Here is a 21,445-nt window from a genome sequence, read left to right on the forward strand (position 1 = left end):
AGAAATAATGCGTAAGGAGGAAGTTCCTAGCAATAAGGACTGCTGAGACATATTTTTTCAAGCAGTCTTTTTTATTGCTGTTGATTTTGAAACAAACTATTAAAACTGGTATATAATATTATAATATGATAATGAATAATAATCTCAGACATTTGTCATAGCCATGATTTACAGTCTTTGCATGCTTGTGCAACCCTAACATTGCAATTGTAGCTCTGAACTTTTATTATGCCGCCACTGCTGATGTTAAAGACTTCTGCAGGGTAAGAGTCTTTAAGCTCTTGTTTCTGGTAAAAACATCTCTCAACCACTCTTTAACAGCATCACTATAAGGCAAGGCTGTTTCACTCAGCTCTCATCAGTGCTTATTATCAGTGTTTGTTGGATGGTCATATTGCAGACTAAACAGTACTTGATTAAAAAAAGAAAAAAAACAAAACAAACAACAAAAAACCAACCACCACCACCCTCCACCTGCAGATAAACAAAAAAATACCCAAATAAAACATCAGTATCTTCCTTCACCTGGATGTTTCATCTAAGTAAGCGTTTATTGCAAGGCCTGGTCATGGTTTTTTGTGGGATTTTTTATTATCATTTTTGCGTTTTTTACATCAGCTACAAAAGTGCTCCTTAACTTCTCCAGGACCTTGCCAGGCCTGCAGCTCAGTGACTGGCTTTTGTGACAAGTAATTACCCACGGCATACTACTAATAATGTCCTCATAACTACTTGTTGATCTCTGCTTGTCCTTGAGAATAAGTCTCTTACTGAGAATATGATCCTAAAGGAGGGGATGCACCCTTATTTGTGAGGGACTCTGTGTTACTAGCAAGTTACCTACCTTCACTAGTTACTAAACAATGGTTCACACACTCATGAGTGGCAATATCATATGACAGATTACCTAATGTGAGTACTCTTTCCATACCTGGACTGTAGACCCAGAGAGTGAATATTGTGTCTTTGGCATTAATCCGCTGGTACACTTTTCCATCTGATGAGAATTCCACTTCAAATGTCTTTATACATCTAGAAAAGAGAACCAGAGAGGTTTGTAATGTGTGATAGTGATGATAATGTGTGAACTATCAAATACTATGAAAAATCAGGGCTATTTTAACAAGAAGGACAAAAATAAGAAACGTTCAGTTGATTCATGCCTACCAAATGTAGGATGGAATGAACTGGCATTATTAGGAAGAACCAGGACCCCAAGAACCCTCAGAAAAATACCTGGACTGACTTGCTGCTTTGGGCATATGCAGCATCACAAAATGTCACGCATCTTTCACTCGGACACCAGGGTTATCAAGAATGAAGAATCTAGGAAGACTGGCTTGAAAAGGATCTAAGTCACTGCTTCCTGAGGCAATCTGTTTGTACACTGGATCACCTTTCAGAGTTCACCTACAGAGGGTTTCCAATTGAATCCAGCTTGCTGAAGAAACCAACTGGAGGTTTTCTCTTCCAGTTCACATCCCTTACAGAGATGTGTAAGATCCCACTTAGGCATCTGCTGATAACATAACTATTACCATTCATCTTCCTGTCTGGTATGCTGAATAGAATCCCCTCAGAAACGCCCCGGAATGCTGGTGACCAACAGGCAGATCCCTTTGATCAGGCAGCAAATTAGGCAGAGTTGCTCTTCACAGTTTGTGCACACAGGTCCTACAGTTCATTTTTTCATACAAAATTCATGATACGTGCACTGTATCATCTATCAAGAAGCAACAATTCATTAATTTTTGAACTCTGTAGGGCCTGTGGAAACTCAGGTAGTAGTATGTTGGTAACTCATTTGTATCAATTTTATTTTAAAGCTACTTACTTTGACTTAACACAGTTGTCATCCCACAGCACAATGACCTGCCCCTTTGTGAGAGGGATCAAACGAACACCAGTCACCTGTCCAAAGACACAAGCCCATGTAAAAAATCTGTACAAACCTATCAGCCAGGTCAAATTTCTGTGTTCATCCTTCATTACTAATTATTTGCTTTTATTTTTTTTCCATTGAGATCAGATGTAAAAACAAAATTCTTGGCTCTGTAGCTTTTTGCAGCCTATGTCTCCCACTCATCAACCCTGCAGAGGACCTTCAGAGGCTCTGGGTACCACTATGAATATGGGTGAGACTGAATGAGCAGATACAGATGTCTAATATGGCAGCCATGATTCCATTTTAGCTTTAGCTGTCAATTAACTTATCAATCCTGGCAGCATACCATGTGATTTTTAAAGAGATACTGCACTTTTCAGTACTGTTTTATGAATTTCCCACCATGGGAACTTCCATTCATCTTAGTGATGGTTCCTATCACTTGCTACGTAGTACTTGATCTTGAATTATATCTTTAAGAGCCTTCTCATTAAAAGAGAGAAGAATTGTTTATTTACTAATTCTTACACTTTTAACAATAAATAGGCTCAAATGGTCTTCTAAGATTTAAGGCAGGAAGCAGTTCCAGTTTTGATGTGTCTAATGGTAGAATACAACACATACTTGATCAGGAGCTGATCTGGGTCTTGCACAGATGTGGATAAGAAAGACTGAGGGAACAGGAAAGTCTTGCTTCAGTGTCAGGAAGCCAGCTTCAGGAAATGGGAATGGACCTGTTACCAGTGGGTCCTGCGGAGCCAAAGAATAGTGTTGTGAACAATCTTTCATTACAGCACCTAAAGATCAATTGTCAAACCAGTGTAAAGTGCTTGTGTATTTACTTTAAGACTCTAAATTTCCAATAGAGCTGGTTCTGCTAATGCTTACAGGCATCAAAGTTCTCCACACTGGGAGACTTTATATTCACCTGTTTTCCAGCTCTTCAGGAAAGAGAGGGTTTGTCCATCTCACAAGCTGGGTTGATCACAAATGCCCTTAGGCACAATCTGTCACTTCTGTAACCTCTCATGCATGCCTTTCAGGCTAGAGGTCTTTACAAACCATGGCCCCATCTCTCCCCAGTGTGCAGAGCAAGCTACTGCTAGCTACAACAGCTACACAGCTGGTCTCAGGGGATGAGGCTGTACCAGACAGCCAATCTAAAATCTTGCTGCTGCCCTTTTTAAGGAAGAGCTGATGTCTCCTACAGTATCCCAACACGTCTTACCAACAGTCAGTTGTGGTGACTGGGAAGAGAAAACACAGTACTGTATACCGAATTCAGAAAGTGAGTATTGTCTGTGAGCCCTGAAGGGGATGAAGATGACCTCCGTTTTTAACCTGGAAGTCTGAATGCATAGGGCAAACTATGGGAGGGGGAGCTGAAGTGACAGGCTGCTCACATACAGTACATAATCTCTACTTGGCTTTCATCCATAGGGAGAAGAGGACTTCTCAGAGAAGACTAACTCCTTAATTATCTCTATGGTGCATTCAGCACTAGTGAAGATGAGGGCAAACTGTCAGTCTTCCCATGAGCCCCTCAGTTTTCTGAACTTGCACTGGGCAGTTTTCACCTCAGGGAAGTGAGGCTTGTTTTCTATTATTAAGGGGGTTCATTTCAACTTTCTAATGCAGCAATTTGGCCATTCTATAATAGCCATAATATACACAGGGCCATGTGACTTACCTGGGGAGATGGAACAGAAAGAGTCTCAAAGCCCAATGAAGATTCAGAGAGAAGGCAGAACTTCCCCAAGAGCAACTGTGCCTCCTTATTTTATGGGTAGGCCCAGAGCGAAGAGGTTGTATAACACAAACACAAAGGCACAAGTTGTGCATTTTTCTGCAGGACCACAATTGAATTTTTGTGTGTATACAAAAAGTGAGTTACTGTGGGCTAAGGAAATTTTTGTTGCAGGCCTGATTTGTTGTCTTTTTCACAAGCACTTTACCCATACAACACTTCAAACAAACACATAATCATACCTCGGCATCCCTTATTTGCTGGAACTGTTCTGGAGAAGGAAAGTCAGGGCTTCCTAGGTTCTTCCACTTCAGATAGGGATTGGTTTGGTTGTTATCCATGTAATATGTCACATACACCATCTCTGTAGGAGATGAGACAAACAAAAGAAGGAAACTCTTTACTTGGATTTAAAGATTAACAAGAATAAATTTAGCAGGTGTGTAAGTCTACCTTTTCAAAAGTGATTTCAGCACTTCGGAGCCTGACTTCCACTGGAAGTCCCATGGCTAGCAATCTCATGAGGCTGTACAATTTACATTTGCCAAATTAACATTTCAAACTATTACTTCCACAACTAGTACCAAAATCCTCTTTTTGTATGTATTTGTTGGGTAACTGCATCAGCTGTGCAATTGTGTGTTCATGTTAGCTGTCTTGGAGTCATCTCATTAAGGAAATTGCTGCCTGACAGTATCCTGCCAAGTACACTGAGATCAGTAGTTTTCCAAAAAGGTAGCACTTGGAAGTTGCCATTAAAGGCAGGGTCAAAGTGTGGGCAATAGGAATGAACCTTTCAAAGAAGGACACCATTATATCTCAGAAAATCTAGGAGTGCACAAAAGATGACAGAGGAAGCTAGGAAATTAAATTCACTCTTGCAATGAAAGGCAATTCAGTAGACGTTTTCCAGCTGATATTCTGTCTTAAAGATCACTTAACATGAGCTGTCTACATGATATTTGTTTACCTCTATGTTTAGGGAAGTGGGTGGCATTCACTATGACACTGCTGATGTTGGATGAAGTCCTGTTATCTTCACTTGAATACATCAGTACTGTAGCTTGCCAGCTGTCTGAGGGCTGTGTCTCACTTGGGGTGTGCACAGATGCCAGCACACCAACTGTGCTGTTTTGAGCGCTTTCATCTCCACTGATCTTCACTTCAGCAAAAATCTGCTTTTCCCCTTTAAAAAATGTGACAACTGTAAGCATCGCTGTTAGTCAGTCCTGCATCAGAAACTGCAGGGTCAAAGCATGCAAATAGATTGAGCACAGGCTGAGCTATGTTCTGCCTTATTTTACCAGTTACAGCCTTCAGTCAGATTTATTTCACAACAGCAGAGTATGTACATACTACAGCAGTTCTTATGCTTAGCAGTTCAGCTAGCAACAGGTGACAGTGAATGAAGTTCTCCCTGTAATATGCTGTATGAGTCTCCCAGCTACAGGGATTTCCTAAAGACAGTTGCAGCCTGATGGGATGTACCCCTTGCATCACAAGAAGGAAGTACCAGTCAACAAAAAATGAGTGGTTGGCACACAGAGGGTATGAACAAAGCAGTAAGTTAAATCAAACAGATAACAGACTCTCAGGAATATTTTCTGAGCTATAAATCTGTCTGAGGAAATGAAGTTTCATTTTCTTAAAACAGCTAGTAAACAGTAAGTAGGGGAACTCACGCTTTTATGAATAGCGAGATATCTGGAACTGTCTTTCTTAGGCTGGAAACTTTCAGGGAGGAGGGGTTATTGATGTGCTGTTTACTATACCTAGCAGTGCCAGCAAGCCCATGGCAGTCAGCACTGGCTTCCGCACCATCTGGACATGAGGTGGCTTTGTGCTGTTCATCTGAAAACGTGCTGTCAGAGTCCGCTGGGTGAAGTAATGGGGGTAGTGGCTCAAGAAGGCATTGTCATTGCTCAGCAACGAGTAGTTGATGGTGTTGTTGGCTTTGGAAATGAGCAGGTTTTGGTGCTGGATGATTATCTGCAGAGTCATAAAGAAAATGAACCTTCACCTTGGAGAAAAACTAACAAACATGCAGTAGTCCCTGTATTTTTTTTTTAATTTTACAGCATTCTGTAAAGAACTGTCACTCTGCCTTTTAGAAAAGACTGAAGAAAATAACTGTTTATCATAAGTCTTGAACAACTTTACTTTAGGTAATATATTAATGACTGTAAAATCTGAAGTACCTGCATAGTTTTGCAGTAGTAAGTCTCTGAAATAATTAATACTAGAACTCTTCATAGATAATGAACACATCTCCTTGTCTATTGCACTACAAAAGATGTCCCTCTGTCTTGAATACTTAATTAGTAATCAGGATTTACCACCTGAATTAAATCTAAATGGTTCTCCAAATCTGGAGTTACTTTGTACTCACTACATCAGTATCTGTGAGCTGGTCCTGGATTCTGTTCCTCAATTAGTAATTTCTCCCACTTGGAGCTAACTTGGAATTAATTCTGCCGGTCATTCACTGGTTGCTATGCTGCTCTCCCAAAAAACACCAGGGTTCCCAAGATCTCTGCTTATTAAATTGTGCCTGAGTATCAGAATTAAGCAGAACTTCAGAAGGGTGACAACTGAAGAGTCTCACAATTGTGTTTCTGAAGGAACAGTGCTTCAGCTTCTATATAACCAAGTGTTAATTTTCCACTGGAGATGCGTCTTTCTTTTACCCTTCATATCATCACATCACTACAAACACTACTATTTTGTCTTGCAAACTCTCTGTGATGCAGTCAATGACTTGTTACCTTAGTGAAGACAGCTTGTATATGCAGTCTCAGGGAACTGGGAGCCTCTGTCTCCTCAGGAGCAGCTGATAAGATGCATCTTTTTTCTGGGTGACATACATGCTCCTGTGTTTGGGAATTATTCCTTTGCACAGGAGCACTTGGACTCTATGTGCTGTTTAAGGTAGTGGGCTCACAAAGCACCAGGCCTGCAGTGGGAGTTATTGCTACACAGGGGAACAGCTGAGCTTGCTCTGGGGTGAGGCTGCAATTACTGCAGAGGCAGGAATGTTGAGTACTCTCTTCTTCTTCTGCTTTTCTGGTCAACATCAGTAATTACTAGCAGTAATTAATAAGATCATGTGTACAGCCAGTATCCCAAACCAAAAAATGGACTATGCTGAGAGCTTTATTATACCTGATGTCTCTTGATGAGATAAAATTCTGAAGGACCTGGGAAATAATTCTCACATATATGAGGTGACAGCCATCAGTACTGACACCAGTGCAGTAGTATTACATGGAGAGGGCATGTGTGGGAGTAATCTTATCAGATGGATCTAACTGGGGGACTGTTGTATACATTCTGCAACTCAGTTCTCTAGCACTTCCCTGTCAAGTTCTCAGTTTGGTTCTGGGTTGGACCTTTTTTTTTTTTTTTAAAGGAAAGATGAAGAAAACTAAAATTAAATTAAATTTATAAAATAAATCAAGCTACTAAAACCAGACTATTGAGGAAAACCCCCACTGTACCAGTAGGGAGATCTCCTTTTTTAGGATCTATTAGTCTGAGTAGCTGCTTAAAAATTAACTATTCAGTCTACTTTTTCTACTGCAAAACCACATCAGGGGACACTACTGTGCCAAAACTACCAATGAACTATTACCTTTACAACCATAGCTGCATAGGTCACATCAGCTCGCCAGAGCTGTGGAATGGACCATCCAACCATAGGATCTGCTTCATCGTTATATATGGCAACAGAAGAAAAACCTGGAAACAGCTTCTGAATTTGCTGAACTGCTTCTACTTCTTGTTGCAAGATGTAGAGAGAATTCCCATCTCCCTGCAATAATATTTCACATCTGCTTAGTGGTAATGAGAAAAAAGTGGTAAACATACAGACATAATCTAAAGTCATAAACATAAAACACATTCTGAAAACATATTCCTTGGTCACCAAGCTGCTGCGGACCAACAAAATTAGTATTTTTACCTCATCTACTACTGCATGTGCTACTTGCATGAGCTCCTCCTAGAATATAAAATGGAAAAGAAGTAGAAGAGCTGTTTCCCTTTGGGAATTAGGCAAACTCAAATTCGCTTTCAGATGAAGTCTTGTAACTGAACATCTTCAAAGTTTTGCAAGAATAGGTAGCTGCGCTTCCTGCTATAGGCTGGACATTCATCAACTTTGTAAATCAGAATAAAACATAACTTTGGTTGAACTGATTGAAAAAAATGGCTATAAACTGAAATCTTGGACTTACCTTCTTATGGAGAGAGATGTAATCCAGCCTTACACCAGTCTCCCCTGTGAAGAAGTTCGTCCCATTGTAGCAATGACACAGAAGACTCCAACACATGGGTGACTTGGGTAAGGGATGGAAGGAATCCCCAGGCCCTCCAAATTTTAGAAAAGGACTGGCTGCTTTTAATCCTTCTGAACAAGCATCATAATAGTTGAGAAACCCTGAAGTCCAAGCAGACAGATATATCAAAGATGATAACTCAAAACAGAAACTGGATCTAAAACTACAAGGAGATATTATAACCCTGTTATTTGATTTATTTGCAAGGCCTCACAAACTGGGACTACCCTTTTCTATGCACTGACAACACAAGAAGACATCAAAACTTCAGATGCCTTCACAAGGTTCTTCTAAAGGTCTTGCATATGGGCATGTTCCCAAAGCAGGCAGCTTCAGTGAGGAGTTTTCCTCTTATTCCACTCTTCTCCCCCTTACTGCTACTAACTGTACTTTATATGCAATTAATGAACTGCATCTTCTTAGTGTAACTCGTGTTTTGTTTTTTCTGTACCACAATCCCTGATACCCAAGTAGGGAATAAAGTGTAGCCAGTAACATGACCTTAGCAAAGATTTGATGTACCTGCCACATTCCTTATCACTACTGTCTACCTTACTTCTTTGTCAGTACAACTTACACCTCACTGTCACCCCTCTGCTCACCCCATACACCTGTCTCACTTTACCACACTCAGAAGTGTTCCAAAACATGCTCACCTTTTACTGTCATAGACACATTGTCAAAGTCGTGATGGTCTGGTTCATTCCATGTCTCAAAATTCCATTTAGCAACATGCTCCAATCCATACCTATCTGTAGGAGAGGCCTCATTTATCAGTGAGCTGCATATCCAGACAATACTATCAATAAGTGACTTATACAGACAATACTATTAGCTCAGTCTGCAGGTGAGGCTCAGCACCCAGAACTATCACTAGATCACTTCCTTCATTTTTAATAATGAGGGAAATGTAATTTGTGAGTTTCAAAATGATCTTTCATGTATGATGAAATGCAGCAATATTTGAAAAAGTTGAAAGGTGAGAGGGAGATGACTTACAGTTTTGGGATTAGGGCACTCACCTTCCCTCAATTCAGATTGAGCCTTCTGCCTAATTAGAAATATTTGAAGCTGGCATACGAGAAGTGCTCAGGTTATCATGCTCCAGTGAAAGCTGGTAGTTTACAACCACAACAACATAACAAGGTTCAAAGTCAGTCCTTCGAGGCAGGCCAAATGTGCTACCCAGAACACTCTATTCATTCTGGATGTTGGCCACAGATCAGTAAAAAGAGGGACTATTATCCCATGGTCTCCATGGTCTGTTCTGGCATGTTTGTTTTCTGGTTTTGTGTTGAAATCCAGGGTCTTGAAATTGATCACAATACACAGAACTTTTTGAAGTAGGTAGAAAGGATTACAACAGAACAAATAACAAGGCTTTTCTTTCTTTAACTTACCTATGTATCTTCTGGCCAGAACAGTAATTAAGTTTCTCCACTGTACTACATGTTCTTTATCTTCAAAATCTAAAAAATATCCTGATGGATTCCCCATTAATTCAAATCCTAAAAAAGATGTAAGAAATTGGTCTCCTTTTTTTGTGAATGCTATCTCATTTTTATTAATGAAGGGTTATCACACCATCTGAAACAAACTTGTTAATGAAGTAGCATCACTAAATGGGTTCTCTTTTCTGTTTCCACATGTTCCCACCAGAAATACTTCAGATTTGAGGCTGTTTACTTGTTACTTGTCAGTGACTATAGTAGTCAAAGCTAGTAGTTGTCAACATAAATGCAGGGCTCAGAGGAAACTTGAAAGAGTGGATGTTCGCATGAATTTTTGGGAAGTTATACCTGGAGTACCTGCTTCTCTGACCCTTTTAGATATATGTCAATGGGAACAATACTCTCTTCAAGAGATCTCATTTACAAGTAGAACCATCTGAAACTGCCTTCAAAGGCAATGTAAAACAAATTGTGTTGTCTTAATTGCTATAATATCCTTTTGCTCACACTGGGACATGATGTAAAGGCAAATAGGTAAATAATGAATATTTTATCAAAACCAGCTTTGGAGAAGTTTTCTAAGAATATTCTAATGACTGTACAATATGGACGAACAGATTTACCAAGCTGTGGAAGCAGGGAGCTGCCCTTACCTGGAATCAGCTTATTTTCCCACAGCCAATCCATAAGGTTATCCAGGGCAGTAAAATCATAATTAAGTTTGCCATTCACCACTCTGAAGAAAAAAGGCAATAAAAACCACAAGTGTAAATATTATGACAAAGATAGGACTTAGATTAGTAGATAATGAGTCAGATGGCTTCCTTCTCAAAATTTGCCTAAGACTTGGGTTCTTGGAACTGTACACAAACTTCCTTCCTCTAAAGCAATAGGTGTTCACTATAAGCAAGTCATGTCTCTTGACTAATCCATGCCCTTTACTGATTTCAGCAGCAATAGAAGCAATTTAATATATGGGTCTGCTTGCTGAATTCTGTTTTTTCACAGAATATTAAGATTTTTAACTCTGTGCTGAAGTAAAATTTACATAGATTTTCTTTTTTTGGCTTAAGTTGTTTTTTCAGTTTCCATCGGATCACCCACTGCTAAGCCAGCTCTTTTCATACTGCCTCATATGCAGTCTTTCTTAATGTACTCCTAAACTGCAGTATATAATATAGATTACTTAGTAGCACTCCTTATGGATTTAGGTCCAGATGAAAAATAACTTTATATCTTTCAAAGAATGCTGAATTTATGCACAAAATGTCTGTAATTTTTACCTCATTGTAAGCATCTGCTTAATATTTCTCCTGTACTCCCAGGGTCTCGGGCTGCAAATCTTCCATCCAGCTTTGAATAAATGCATCAAAGACTTAGCACCCTACGATGCATTCCCTTGTGTCAAAGAATCTTGCAGGAACACAGGTACCAAAATGTGGACATGCACATGGATGGGAACACTGGAATTCTTTTATCCAGGGGATGAAAAATGGCATTTGCAATTTATATGTGATACACTAGAAGATTTGCTTTAAATTGCTGAAAGGCTTTTCTTTTTCCAGTAGAAATAAATACAAGGTACTATGCAGGTCAATTTCCCACAACTTCTGAACTTGTGGCCTGATTTAACCGAAATCTGAAAGGGATGGAGAAGTTTTGCCAGTATGAAGTGCCAAATAAGAATTTACAATGAACTTCTGTTAAGAACATTCTGTTAGTGTGATTTACTGCTGTTTGGTCCAAGAAACAGCCTTGGCCTGGTGGCCAAATTCTGGCCTCAGTATGACCTGAGCAAAAGGCTTTTTAAGCACCCTTGACATAAGTCCAACCCCAGTCACAGTGGCACTGCATGAAGCCTTGGCAACCCCTCTCAAAGTTGATTTCTCCAACCATGCCGGGGCACTACAACTAATTTGTTATCTGGTACAGTGCAGCCTGACCACTTCTTGTGAAGTCCTGCCTGCTCTTTCCTAGGCACTTTGCCTTTGCTTGGGTGGAAAGCTATACAAGTAAACTACAGATGCAATGCTGCCAGTATGATGGAAAGGGGAGAGACAACCACATTTCTTGCAACTGATCAGTGCTAGCATAGCATGGCAAGCAAACAGGATCAAACATGAGAAGCGGGCCATCAGCAGAGCTCTTAAATCATTGCTGGGTTCTGTGCTCAGAGTGACAACTTGCTTCTTTCTGTACTTCTCTGTGCATTTCTGAGCCTCTTTAATGGAGGCTCTTTCTCTGTGCTTTCTTGTGAAAGAAAGGTTTTAGTGAAGAATCTGTAACAGTAGTTCCAAATTCTCAGAGAAGTAAGAAGGGCTGACAGAATTGCCTAGCGAAAAAATAGGGGAATTATGTAATATGAAGAGGACAAATCTCTGACCAGGATCTAGAAGAAGAAGACAAGGCAAGCAAAGTGTAACATAGGCCATATCCACTATGCCAGCTCCACATGTTATGTAACAAAGTACACAGTCTTAGCCCCAGCCTGGTCACACTCTTTTACCAAAGACCTGAAGCGGGTTTTTTCTTTCTAAAGTATGTCTCACCACTATGACAGAAACTGATGGGCTTAGGGTTCCTGCCCAAATCAAATGGTGCAGCTGTAAAAGAAGCAAATAGCAAAAAGATATTTGCTTTAGTATACTTAAAAGTATTTTAAAAGTCGCTGTTGAACTAAAGAATGGCCATTTGGAACCTGGGGGTTTTTTTTGCTTAGACAGAGGTTTTTAAAAAAAAAGCCCTATTCCAAAGTTCAAAGACAATTTTTTTTTTTTGCTAAAACTAGTCTGCTCCCTCAGATCCATTAACTATTTCCAGTTGTACCCTGTGTTCTATTGAATAATTTGCTTACATGCACACTTACAGTGTGTGCGTAAGAATTATTAACTACACTGCCTTGTAAAAAGTTAATAATGCCATACAGATAAAAGCAAAGAAACTAGGGTCTTCCTGGCTTCAGTCCAAGGTCTACACAGTATTATTTGAAAATATAACCATAAATAAGCATATAAAATATAGCCACAAATAAAACCTTCTATTTGGTGCCTGTACACTTAAGATCCCAGGATATTTACATTTTTCTGACTGCACCAATTATGTAACACATTTAAAACAGAATGCCATTGCCAACCATGACTGAGTGACGATACACAAGATCTTTTGTTATGCACATACGTGTAGAGGCACTTCTTAAGCTCTTTGGCTGATCTGTCACTTTATAAGAATCTCTTCTTCCCACCAAGTGAACCAGACAATATGCTCCCATTAATAAAATGATTACTTGACTGACAGGATTGACATTTGCTCATTATCATAAGATTTTTATCTTATCCTTACCTATACTACATTCCTGATGTGAGATCGATGCATTATTTTACAGAACATACAGTACCGCTAGAATCTGGATTGCATGGTTGCCTGCCATGTAGTGGCTGGAAGCCATGCTGACTGTTGCACTTGAGGCACAGAAACTGGTACTACTACAAATGTTCTGCATGGACAACATGGGCTCAACTGCCAGGGCCTTGCCAGGAGTGCTCTGAAGATAATTTTACGATACTGAAGACCAGATCAAAACTGTTATACAGACACATGATAAGGTAAATCCGTGGCAGAGGATTAATCTGTGGCAGAGGATAAATTCATGGCCAAAGCTGTTCAAAACATCTTTCTACATCTAAACTGTTGGTAGAACATCATGTACCTGTGATTGGGCTCTTGGTTGCAAGCCCATAGAATTTCACAATCTACTTTTTGCCTGCTCCTCTTCCAATATTTCTGTCATGGTTTCTAGACACCACTGCCTTAATTTATTACAAGCACTCAGAAGGTTATGTACTCATCATTTCATTTGAGTGCTTGCAAGACTACGGTTGTTCATTGTTTGCCGTCAGGTATTTTGAATGTCAAGCAGCAGTCACTGTCCTGTCTGTGCCTGGCTTTCAACTGTTCCTCAGCTGCGATTTTACCGGGAAGCTTGCCAGATAGACCTTCTCATCTTCAGTCATTATAAACAACTACACTAAAGCACATTTACTGGTATCCTGGCACCAACACCCATAGAAGCACCAGGTCTGAGATTTCTATATTCCAGAGACTGTTGCCTGCTGGTGAGGAACCTTTCCAGTCTGTATCATGGTCTTAGTTCCAGACTCATGTGCCGCCTCTTGGGAGCAACAATCGTGCTGTGAATATGAAGAGCAGTGAGGAGTACAGAGGGGTGTCTGCCGGTTGTCACAAAAGGGAGCTGGTTGCTCCCTTCCTAGGAAAGGTTTGCTTCATGGGCAATCCTTTGCTGAATCCAAGGTTACAGGCCCATCTTAACAGCTTTCCACTACCTCTTATTACTGAAATAAATTTTTTTCATAGGGGGAAATTCTTTTCAGATGTATAGGTAGCACTAGACAGCTTGCCAGATTGTTATAAGATACTCATGCTGTGCTTCTTATCCACGCCACTTTCAGCTCATTCACAAACTCAGTCTCTTGGGAGGGCAGAGGTAAAACAGCTTTAGCTGCTGATACCTTGCATAACAGCCAGATCTGCTCCAGCTAGCAGATACTACTCCTTAGCCTACAGCTATTGCTTCCCTCCTGTGCCAGCATCTGTTGCTTCTCTTCTGCCCTGCATTGATCCTGTACATGCCCTGGAAAACATGTGCACATACACACATTGGACCAAATATCTTATCTACAGAAAAGAGAGAACAAAAACCACAGGCAGGGAGTGTTTCCATTCCAGGTGATCTTCAGTCAAGTACTGAATCTCTGATAACACATCAAGCTAACTTTATCAGACTTTATTGTAATGTACTGAATTAAATCTCCTGGGACAGGAAGCCTTGACCCCTGTCAGTAGGTCACACCCTGTTCAGGAATAAAAATGTACCATGTAGGGTAACCATCAACAGAGATACTCTGTTGAAGAGAGCCTAGGATTAAGGATGGCTGGGAAATACCAATATACTAGAATAGCACTCATCCTCATCCTGACATTCTCATTCAGCTAGTGTGGTCTCCCTTTTGTGTTTCTGGTAAACACAGCTACCACACACACCAAAAACTGACATAATCTGGCTTGTTTTCATCAGTATCTGAGAACAGCCTCTCTTTGGGCAGATTGGCCTTAGTGGCTGGCTAACACCACTCCCACAGCAGCACAGCCTGCTGCCATCCTCATTGGGAGCTTCTGCTTGGAAAGATTGCTCACCTAGTTCCAAATGTAGTCAAGAAGCAGGGACAGAAAACTGGCAGAGGAGTGGTAGCAGAGGAGAGACGCAACTCACACCTGTAAAATTTTTCAGCAGACTGTTGGCTAACCTCATACTTGGAAGGTGGACTCCATGAAGGAGTCACCTAAAAATCCCCTTTCTCCAATGAAGTTTTTCTGTATTACAATCTTAGAGAAGCAACAGTGCAGTGTAAGAGACCACCTTGCTGTGGCAGTATTTAGTACTTCTGCTGAGATAATGACCATATTACATACCATTATTCATCTGATAAAGATCCCTAGCTGTGCCAGACCATCTTTGCCCACCCTTTTAAGGGGGCTCCTGCAACCACTCTTGTCCAGTGTCCAGGTCCAGGATGTGGACCAATGGTAACACCATCACCATTGTTCTTGATGAATGTAAATATGCATGATAATTAAATTCCCCCTCTCAAGACTAAATGAAGTGAAAACAGTTCTTGAAGTAAGTTATTACAATAAGGAGGATCCGTAGATACAGTGTCCCAAGCAATTACTTACCACCTTTCTAGAATCCATGATGTCATTTTATGATGACATCGTAAAACTCCAGAACACACAAGAGTGTCCATCTACCCTGGACAGGACATTAGTGCCTAAAGTCAAGCTGTTCACTGTAAGCAAACAACAAACTTCCAAAGGTTCCCACAACAATTACTGTTGGGGGAACAAACAACAGTAATCTATGCCATTTCAAATTCTTTCTGCTACAAGGTGCCCCAGAAGGAGTGGTCTTCAGAAGTACCTGTCCTGCTTTTAGCCAGAACAGGCTGTTAAATGGACAGGGAAGCATATAAGCTTAAGAGGAGAGCATCTACAAGATGAAGGTCAAAAGCTTTGGACAGAAAATGTCAGCAAAGTTTTTTTTCAGAATGGAAATTGTGCTCCAAAGTGCCTCTTACAACACAAAAGGATCCCGCCTCCTTAGTTTTTCTAATTACTTTTGCAGCTATGAGGAATGAAATGAAGCCAGTTTAAAGATCAGGTTTTTACAAAGATTTTGTTTGCTCCAAACCCACCAACTGTCTACATAAGCTTCTTGTTCTGCTGAGTACTTAAGAAACCTCTGGACCTTAAAAGCGGATCCTAAGGAACTGTGAGCACTACTGAAATGTTACCTCAGAGTATACAAAGGGCTGAATAACCCAGAAGCTGAATTCTCAGCAGTTCTCTTCAGGTCTCATCAGTGTCAACCAAAAAACCTACCAGTCTGGTATTTCAGGTTTAAGTACAAGATCATTAATAACTAAGAAATCAGTAGACTCCTGGGTTATTAATTAAACAACACTTCCCCCTCCTGAACTGAGTGGAAACTAACAATATAGTACTCGTTCACACGAGAACTGCTTCCACCCTGTTCTTGTTCCACCTGCTCTCACTGCCCATGATCATTACAGGTAAAGTAAATTGGCTCCTGTTCACAAAATCCCCATAATCCAAAATAACCATGATAACTCGATAGTTTTCAGGCTGATGAACACTGATTCCTCCTCCCTGGTGGTCCCCAAACAAAATACTGCCTGTGTTTTTCACACGCCTTGCTAACTAAAAACCTAAAACAGAGGCTTTTTCAAAGGCCAGAGACTATCACATCCACACTAAATAACCTGTATATTTCACCACTTCTGTGTCTATTTATTAGCATTAATATTTTTCTGCATTTGCTTCTCAGCTCAAACATTTTTGTAAGCGGGGTTGGAAAATCTGCTTGCTTTACAATTAAGGCACAGCCTCTGCACAGAAGCATAATGCCCACCACTTCAGTCGGTGGGCCCACGCTTTGCACAATTCAGTCATCCTATAGCGGGAAGGAGTCAGCCCAGCAGTAAGAGGAGGATGTATTACAAAATCAGAGAGCCAGGCAGCATCCAGCCTTTGCTGATGTCACAGCTTGTCACAGTTAATCCATCCACACAACCAACCAGTGTGGAACACGCACAAAAAGAAGGATGGGTATGAATCCGTGTGACTTAGGAATAAACCGCTTCAAAAAATGGAGAATACATCAGCTGTTATTTACTGGAAATCACTGCCTCTTCTACAAGCCAGCCAAGAGGCTGTGCATTCAGCTGAATCTTTCTATTTTTTTAAAAACATAAAAATAGAACTGACTTTGATTTATACAGCATCTTAATAAGCATCTCTGCTCTTTGAAATCAGCAGTGTTTGAGCTTCACCTTGCAAAGCAACTCACAAAATCCTTGCTGTGATCTGGCTGAAATTCACAGGCACAGAATTGCAAGCAAACAATGGATGTTTTCAAGCTGATGCTAATCACGGCCTATGATTTTCCATTTCTTACTCAGCCTGCTTTTGTGAGCATAGACTCAGTCCTTTCAGCAGCGAGCGTGCTGTGTGTGAGGGGAAGAGAGAGACAGACAAAGCACCAACAGCTTCCTGTGCCGAGGTGAGTTAGCCTCGGAAAATATTGTTAAGACTGTTGTGTCTCTACTCCCCCCCACACCCCCCTTCCCCTTTAAAACAAATTCCAGACGTAAAAAGGGAAACAGGCTGTAGAAGCAATTTAGGCAAAGGTACATGCTATTTTAGTATCTGACCTCTCTAGACATGTGAACATAGCCAATCAGATCACTTAGGCATGGACAATTCAGTGTCCCTGTGATCCCTTCTTCAGGTTTGCTACGTTCACATTCATTTGCAAAGGGAACTATTACATAATAAGGTGAAATAGCAGAAAATGCTTTTCAGCTGATTCTTCACTACAATTTTAAAGGCTTTGCAAGTGACTGAAAGGTTCAGTCACTGTATGTGCACTGACTGCTAGAGGATACCTTTCTGATTGAGTTTGATGTATGAAACTGATTGATTTCCTTCTGCATAACACTTGGCTACAAGTAAAATGTTCACCGTGGTTTGATGCTGCCCTTGATGATTGAAGTCCAAATAAAGTCACCTATAAGCAAAAGTTTTGACATGAAGTGACAGGGAGACTTAATCAATAATGAAGAGTAAAGATGCACAAGGAAGAGAAAACATGACCAAATGCTAAAACTAGCTTACTTTAAGCACATAACTCCTTTTGGCACTGCCTGGGAAAGTTGTCACTGAACTTTTCTTCCCAAGCAGTGACAGAACAGTTCTCTGTATGCATCCAGCATTCTAATTCATTTACACACAATACTGCACCTTCTGAAATCAGCCTCCATGGTACATATTTGACTTACCATTATCGTTTCACAGTTCTGTTATTATCACCTCTTTAGGTTCACATCTTTATTTGCCATTTATGCTCCATCTATTATTTTGCTGCCAGCTATACAAGGAAATACAGTCCAAAAGTATGTGATTCCATCTATATCACTGAAAATAGCTTATTTACTGTTGTGTAAGTCATAACATTGAGAAGGAATTATTGCCGTCCCTGCTGCTAAATATGCAACAAGAACCAAGTTCAGCAATGCTTTACTTACTGTGCTCTTACAAGCACTTTGCTTGCTCATGCATTTACTGTAACTGGACCCGAAATTTTGCAATAATGCACAATATACTACTTTTACCAGGTATTTTAACTTTTTCCATTCTCAAAACTTTTTTCCACTTGTCAAGATGTGTACTAAGGAGCATGTAAATGGACAGACCAACAGTCTAAGAAAAGAAAAACATGGAGGTAAATTCTGAAGGTGTGAAGATTTGCAGATAGATTTCTCAGCTGATGTACTTCTTTTACATCTAAAATACAGACAGTCTGATAAAGTCCGACAGCTGCTGGATCTATTTTGCATATCAGGTCTGTCTTTCTCTATCAATCCTGGATTCCCCATGTGCAACTTTATGACTAACTTGAATATGTCACTTGTTTGCAAAATGATACCAAGTTTATTTTCTAACATACTAATGTTTAATAGTTTCTGATGGTAAAAAGGCAAAATGAACATGCCTTCCATGTCTTGCTCTCAATCTTGAAGAATTTTTGTGATGAGTGGTTTCTGAGTACTACAGAACTGACAAACGATCACTAGAAGACAATCTTGAGAGTGCAGCTTTTTAAATGGCATGCCAGTGTCTGCTCTTCACTCTCAAATATAAAACATTAAACTTCTTACAATTAAGGAGGCAAAACTAGCCAGCTGCATTTATAGATAGTTTAATATGAGATACAAACCTAAAAGTCTCTACAAAGTGAGATCTGATAATTATATTTTGAACCTGGGTTTGGCATTACAATTTAGACTAGTGGTGTATTTTTAAATACAGTATGGATAGCTCTTACATTCCATGATCTTCATGTTCATGTATTATCCTTTTTCCTCCCCCATCCTGAAAAACTTCCACTAATATGAAAAATATCTCCCCATTCAATATAAAGATGCATTACATTCTGTGTTTATGAAAAATGAAAATTTACTTCACAATGCAGGAAGAAATAATCTATTTTCTTTGCACCCAGAAACTGGTTGTCAATATCCAATTAAGATTACATACAGTTTCAAGGAATGTGTGAACAAGCTTCAGAATTCCACAGAGACTATCCTTGCTACATTAAATTTGCCTCTATGATATACAAATATCAGTAGTAATATTCATCTTCATCAATAAGCAGGCTTTGGTGCTACAGTCTTGGCTGTTTGGAGATGAAACAACAGTTTTCCTTAGAAGGCAGGAAAGCTCAGACATTTTACACTCAATGTCAGCTGATATATGTAAATTCGTCCTATATGTAAGATTTATCAGCTAGACCCCCTTCATGATTTATTTCAATAAAAATGCTTTTTCAAAGGCCAAACCTCAATTAGTGACCATTGACAACTAAGCACTAAGTGGAAGGACAGTTCCACATACCTCCTGCCCTAATCTCATTTAACACATTAAGAGTATTTTTTCATCTAATTGAAGTTAGTATATAAAGCCCCAGAAAACCCCAGTTAAAAAGACTGTAAAAAGCTATATCAGGACTGCAATTCTATTTGAACTCCACACAGTGTAACCAGCTCTATTAAAGCAGAATAGCAGAGATTAGTAAGAAGTCAGAGGTTACCAGCTTCTGTAATGTAATGATTTAAAGTTTATCTTTTATCTGTGGTTACACTATACAGGACAAAGATTTCTCAAGTGCTAGTGTTTATATTATCTCACTGTAAACATTATGAGAGCAATACCCAATTGGAAAGGCCCGCACTATATCATGATAAAATTTCTAATCTATTCTTATAGAAAGCTGTGATCCTGAGGTACTGCGCTACTGGGTGCTGATACGAGAACGGCTGTGGAACTACTGCATCTACTTTGTGCCTTTGGTAAGTACTAATCCATTGGTTCTGCATTTGTAGTGGGAAATAGAAAGGGGCATGCATGCTGAATGACAGCCTTCCTCAATTTTGAACATACACATCTGCACTGAATCTTGAAGATCTCAGTTTCTCCTGGAAACTGTGCAACAGTTTTTCATTAAAAAAAAAAATCAGTAACATGACTCTCCACATATATACATCACTTTTAACTGCATCAGGCACTTGTCACAGCTAGAAAAGGTATGCAGAATGCAGCGCATAGTGGATTGGAAGGGAGTGGATGCTTACTTTCAGTTCTCCCATCTTTCCTACTAAAATGCAACCAAATGCGTGCTTTTTAGGCACATCACCTACTTGATGTGCTTAAATGCTTGAGAGCATTTTAAACAATGCAGGCATTAGGTTTAAGAGTTTTTTTAATTCACTGAATTTCTGAACTTCCGACATTTGCACAGAAGGAAGCACATGCCTATTCCATTTGGACTATGTACTTTTGAAGATTTGATATTATTGACTGCGACCCAGTAAACAAACACTTTTAACTATGATTCTGAGATTAACTGTCTGTATGTGACTAATTTAGCATTAATTTTTTAACAGTTAGGTTACTGGATTTGAATTGTACACAGCAATGCCATGAATTTTTCTGAGATCATCTGAAAATCCTCAAGTAAATGTGTTAACAATGTCAAATGTATTTTTTACATCATTTATTTCATAAACACTTTTGTTCAATTCTGCTTTTAACTCTTTACAGTTTTTTAAGCAATTGAAACTGTGCATCTGTTCATAAAGATAAATAGTAAGTCATACAAACAAAAATCATCTGTAAACTCAAAATTAATGGTCAATGTTTGTCATTCTTTTCTACTGTAGTTTCTATTGTTAGAGATAGGTGTTTCACTGCAGTACCTCTTTCAGCTGTTTTGGCCAGATACCACTGTTTCACTACTCAGCAGCTGACAAGGAAAGACAGCACTTTTAGAACTGAGTGTTAGTGTCAGTGGAATTCAACCAGGATGGTGGGACCAGCCCACTCAGAATTATTGCTGGACTGAAGCCTTGATGAATGACTTCATGTAATGGAGTATGAACCCTCATCTCCACAATCCATTAATGAACCTTCTGCTGTCAGTATTTTTGTAAATCTTGTTCATCATAAAACACAGTTCTGTCAAAACTATATAATTTTCAAAATTTATACAGATAGAATGAGAGATTGCTTTATTTTGTCAATTTTTTCCCACGTGGAACTGTCCTGTCCAGAGACATTCAGCCTCATTGGCACTGTACTGTACCAAAAAAATGTTCAGAATTAGTATTTGAAGTTTCTTTCTTTCTTTTACATTTCAAAGTGCTATTTTTAGGCTAGCTTGAGGCAAAACAAAGTTATAAACAACTTTATATGGAAGGGGTCAAGTGATAATGATACAATAATATCCTCCTTTCTCTTAGGAGCCTCATATTGGGAAAAGTGCTGTTGGAGAGAAATGTGGAGGGGTCTCTGTCAAAAAAATTGTGAAGTG

At 39.6% G+C, this 21,445-nt stretch overlaps 1 protein-coding gene across 1 annotated transcript in view; it reads right to left on the minus strand.

The window, feature by feature from the left end:
- The window catches only part of IDUA (alpha-L-iduronidase), a 45,420-nt gene that overhangs the window by 2,890 nt on the left and 21,085 nt on the right, over positions 1-21,445 (minus strand). Inside the window, exons 3-13 of the mRNA XM_041395906.1 lie at positions 10,074-10,156; positions 9,370-9,477; positions 8,626-8,721; positions 7,868-8,070; positions 7,264-7,443; positions 5,405-5,621; positions 4,603-4,818; positions 3,875-3,996; positions 2,510-2,635; positions 1,835-1,911; positions 932-1,032 (exon numbers count right to left, since the gene is read on the minus strand). Coding sequence (XP_041251840.1) covers positions 932-1,032; positions 1,835-1,911; positions 2,510-2,635; positions 3,875-3,996; positions 4,603-4,818; positions 5,405-5,621; positions 7,264-7,443; positions 7,868-8,070; positions 8,626-8,721; positions 9,370-9,477; positions 10,074-10,156 — 1,529 coding nt within the window. The remainder of the gene's footprint in view (positions 1-931; positions 1,033-1,834; positions 1,912-2,509; positions 2,636-3,874; positions 3,997-4,602; positions 4,819-5,404; positions 5,622-7,263; positions 7,444-7,867; positions 8,071-8,625; positions 8,722-9,369; positions 9,478-10,073; positions 10,157-21,445) is intronic.

This window comes from Onychostruthus taczanowskii, unplaced genomic scaffold, assembly GCF_017590055.1.
Source record: "Onychostruthus taczanowskii isolate IOZ18803 unplaced genomic scaffold, ASM1759005v1 scaffold121, whole genome shotgun sequence".
Classification (NCBI taxonomy): domain Eukaryota; kingdom Metazoa; phylum Chordata; class Aves; order Passeriformes; family Passeridae; genus Onychostruthus; species Onychostruthus taczanowskii.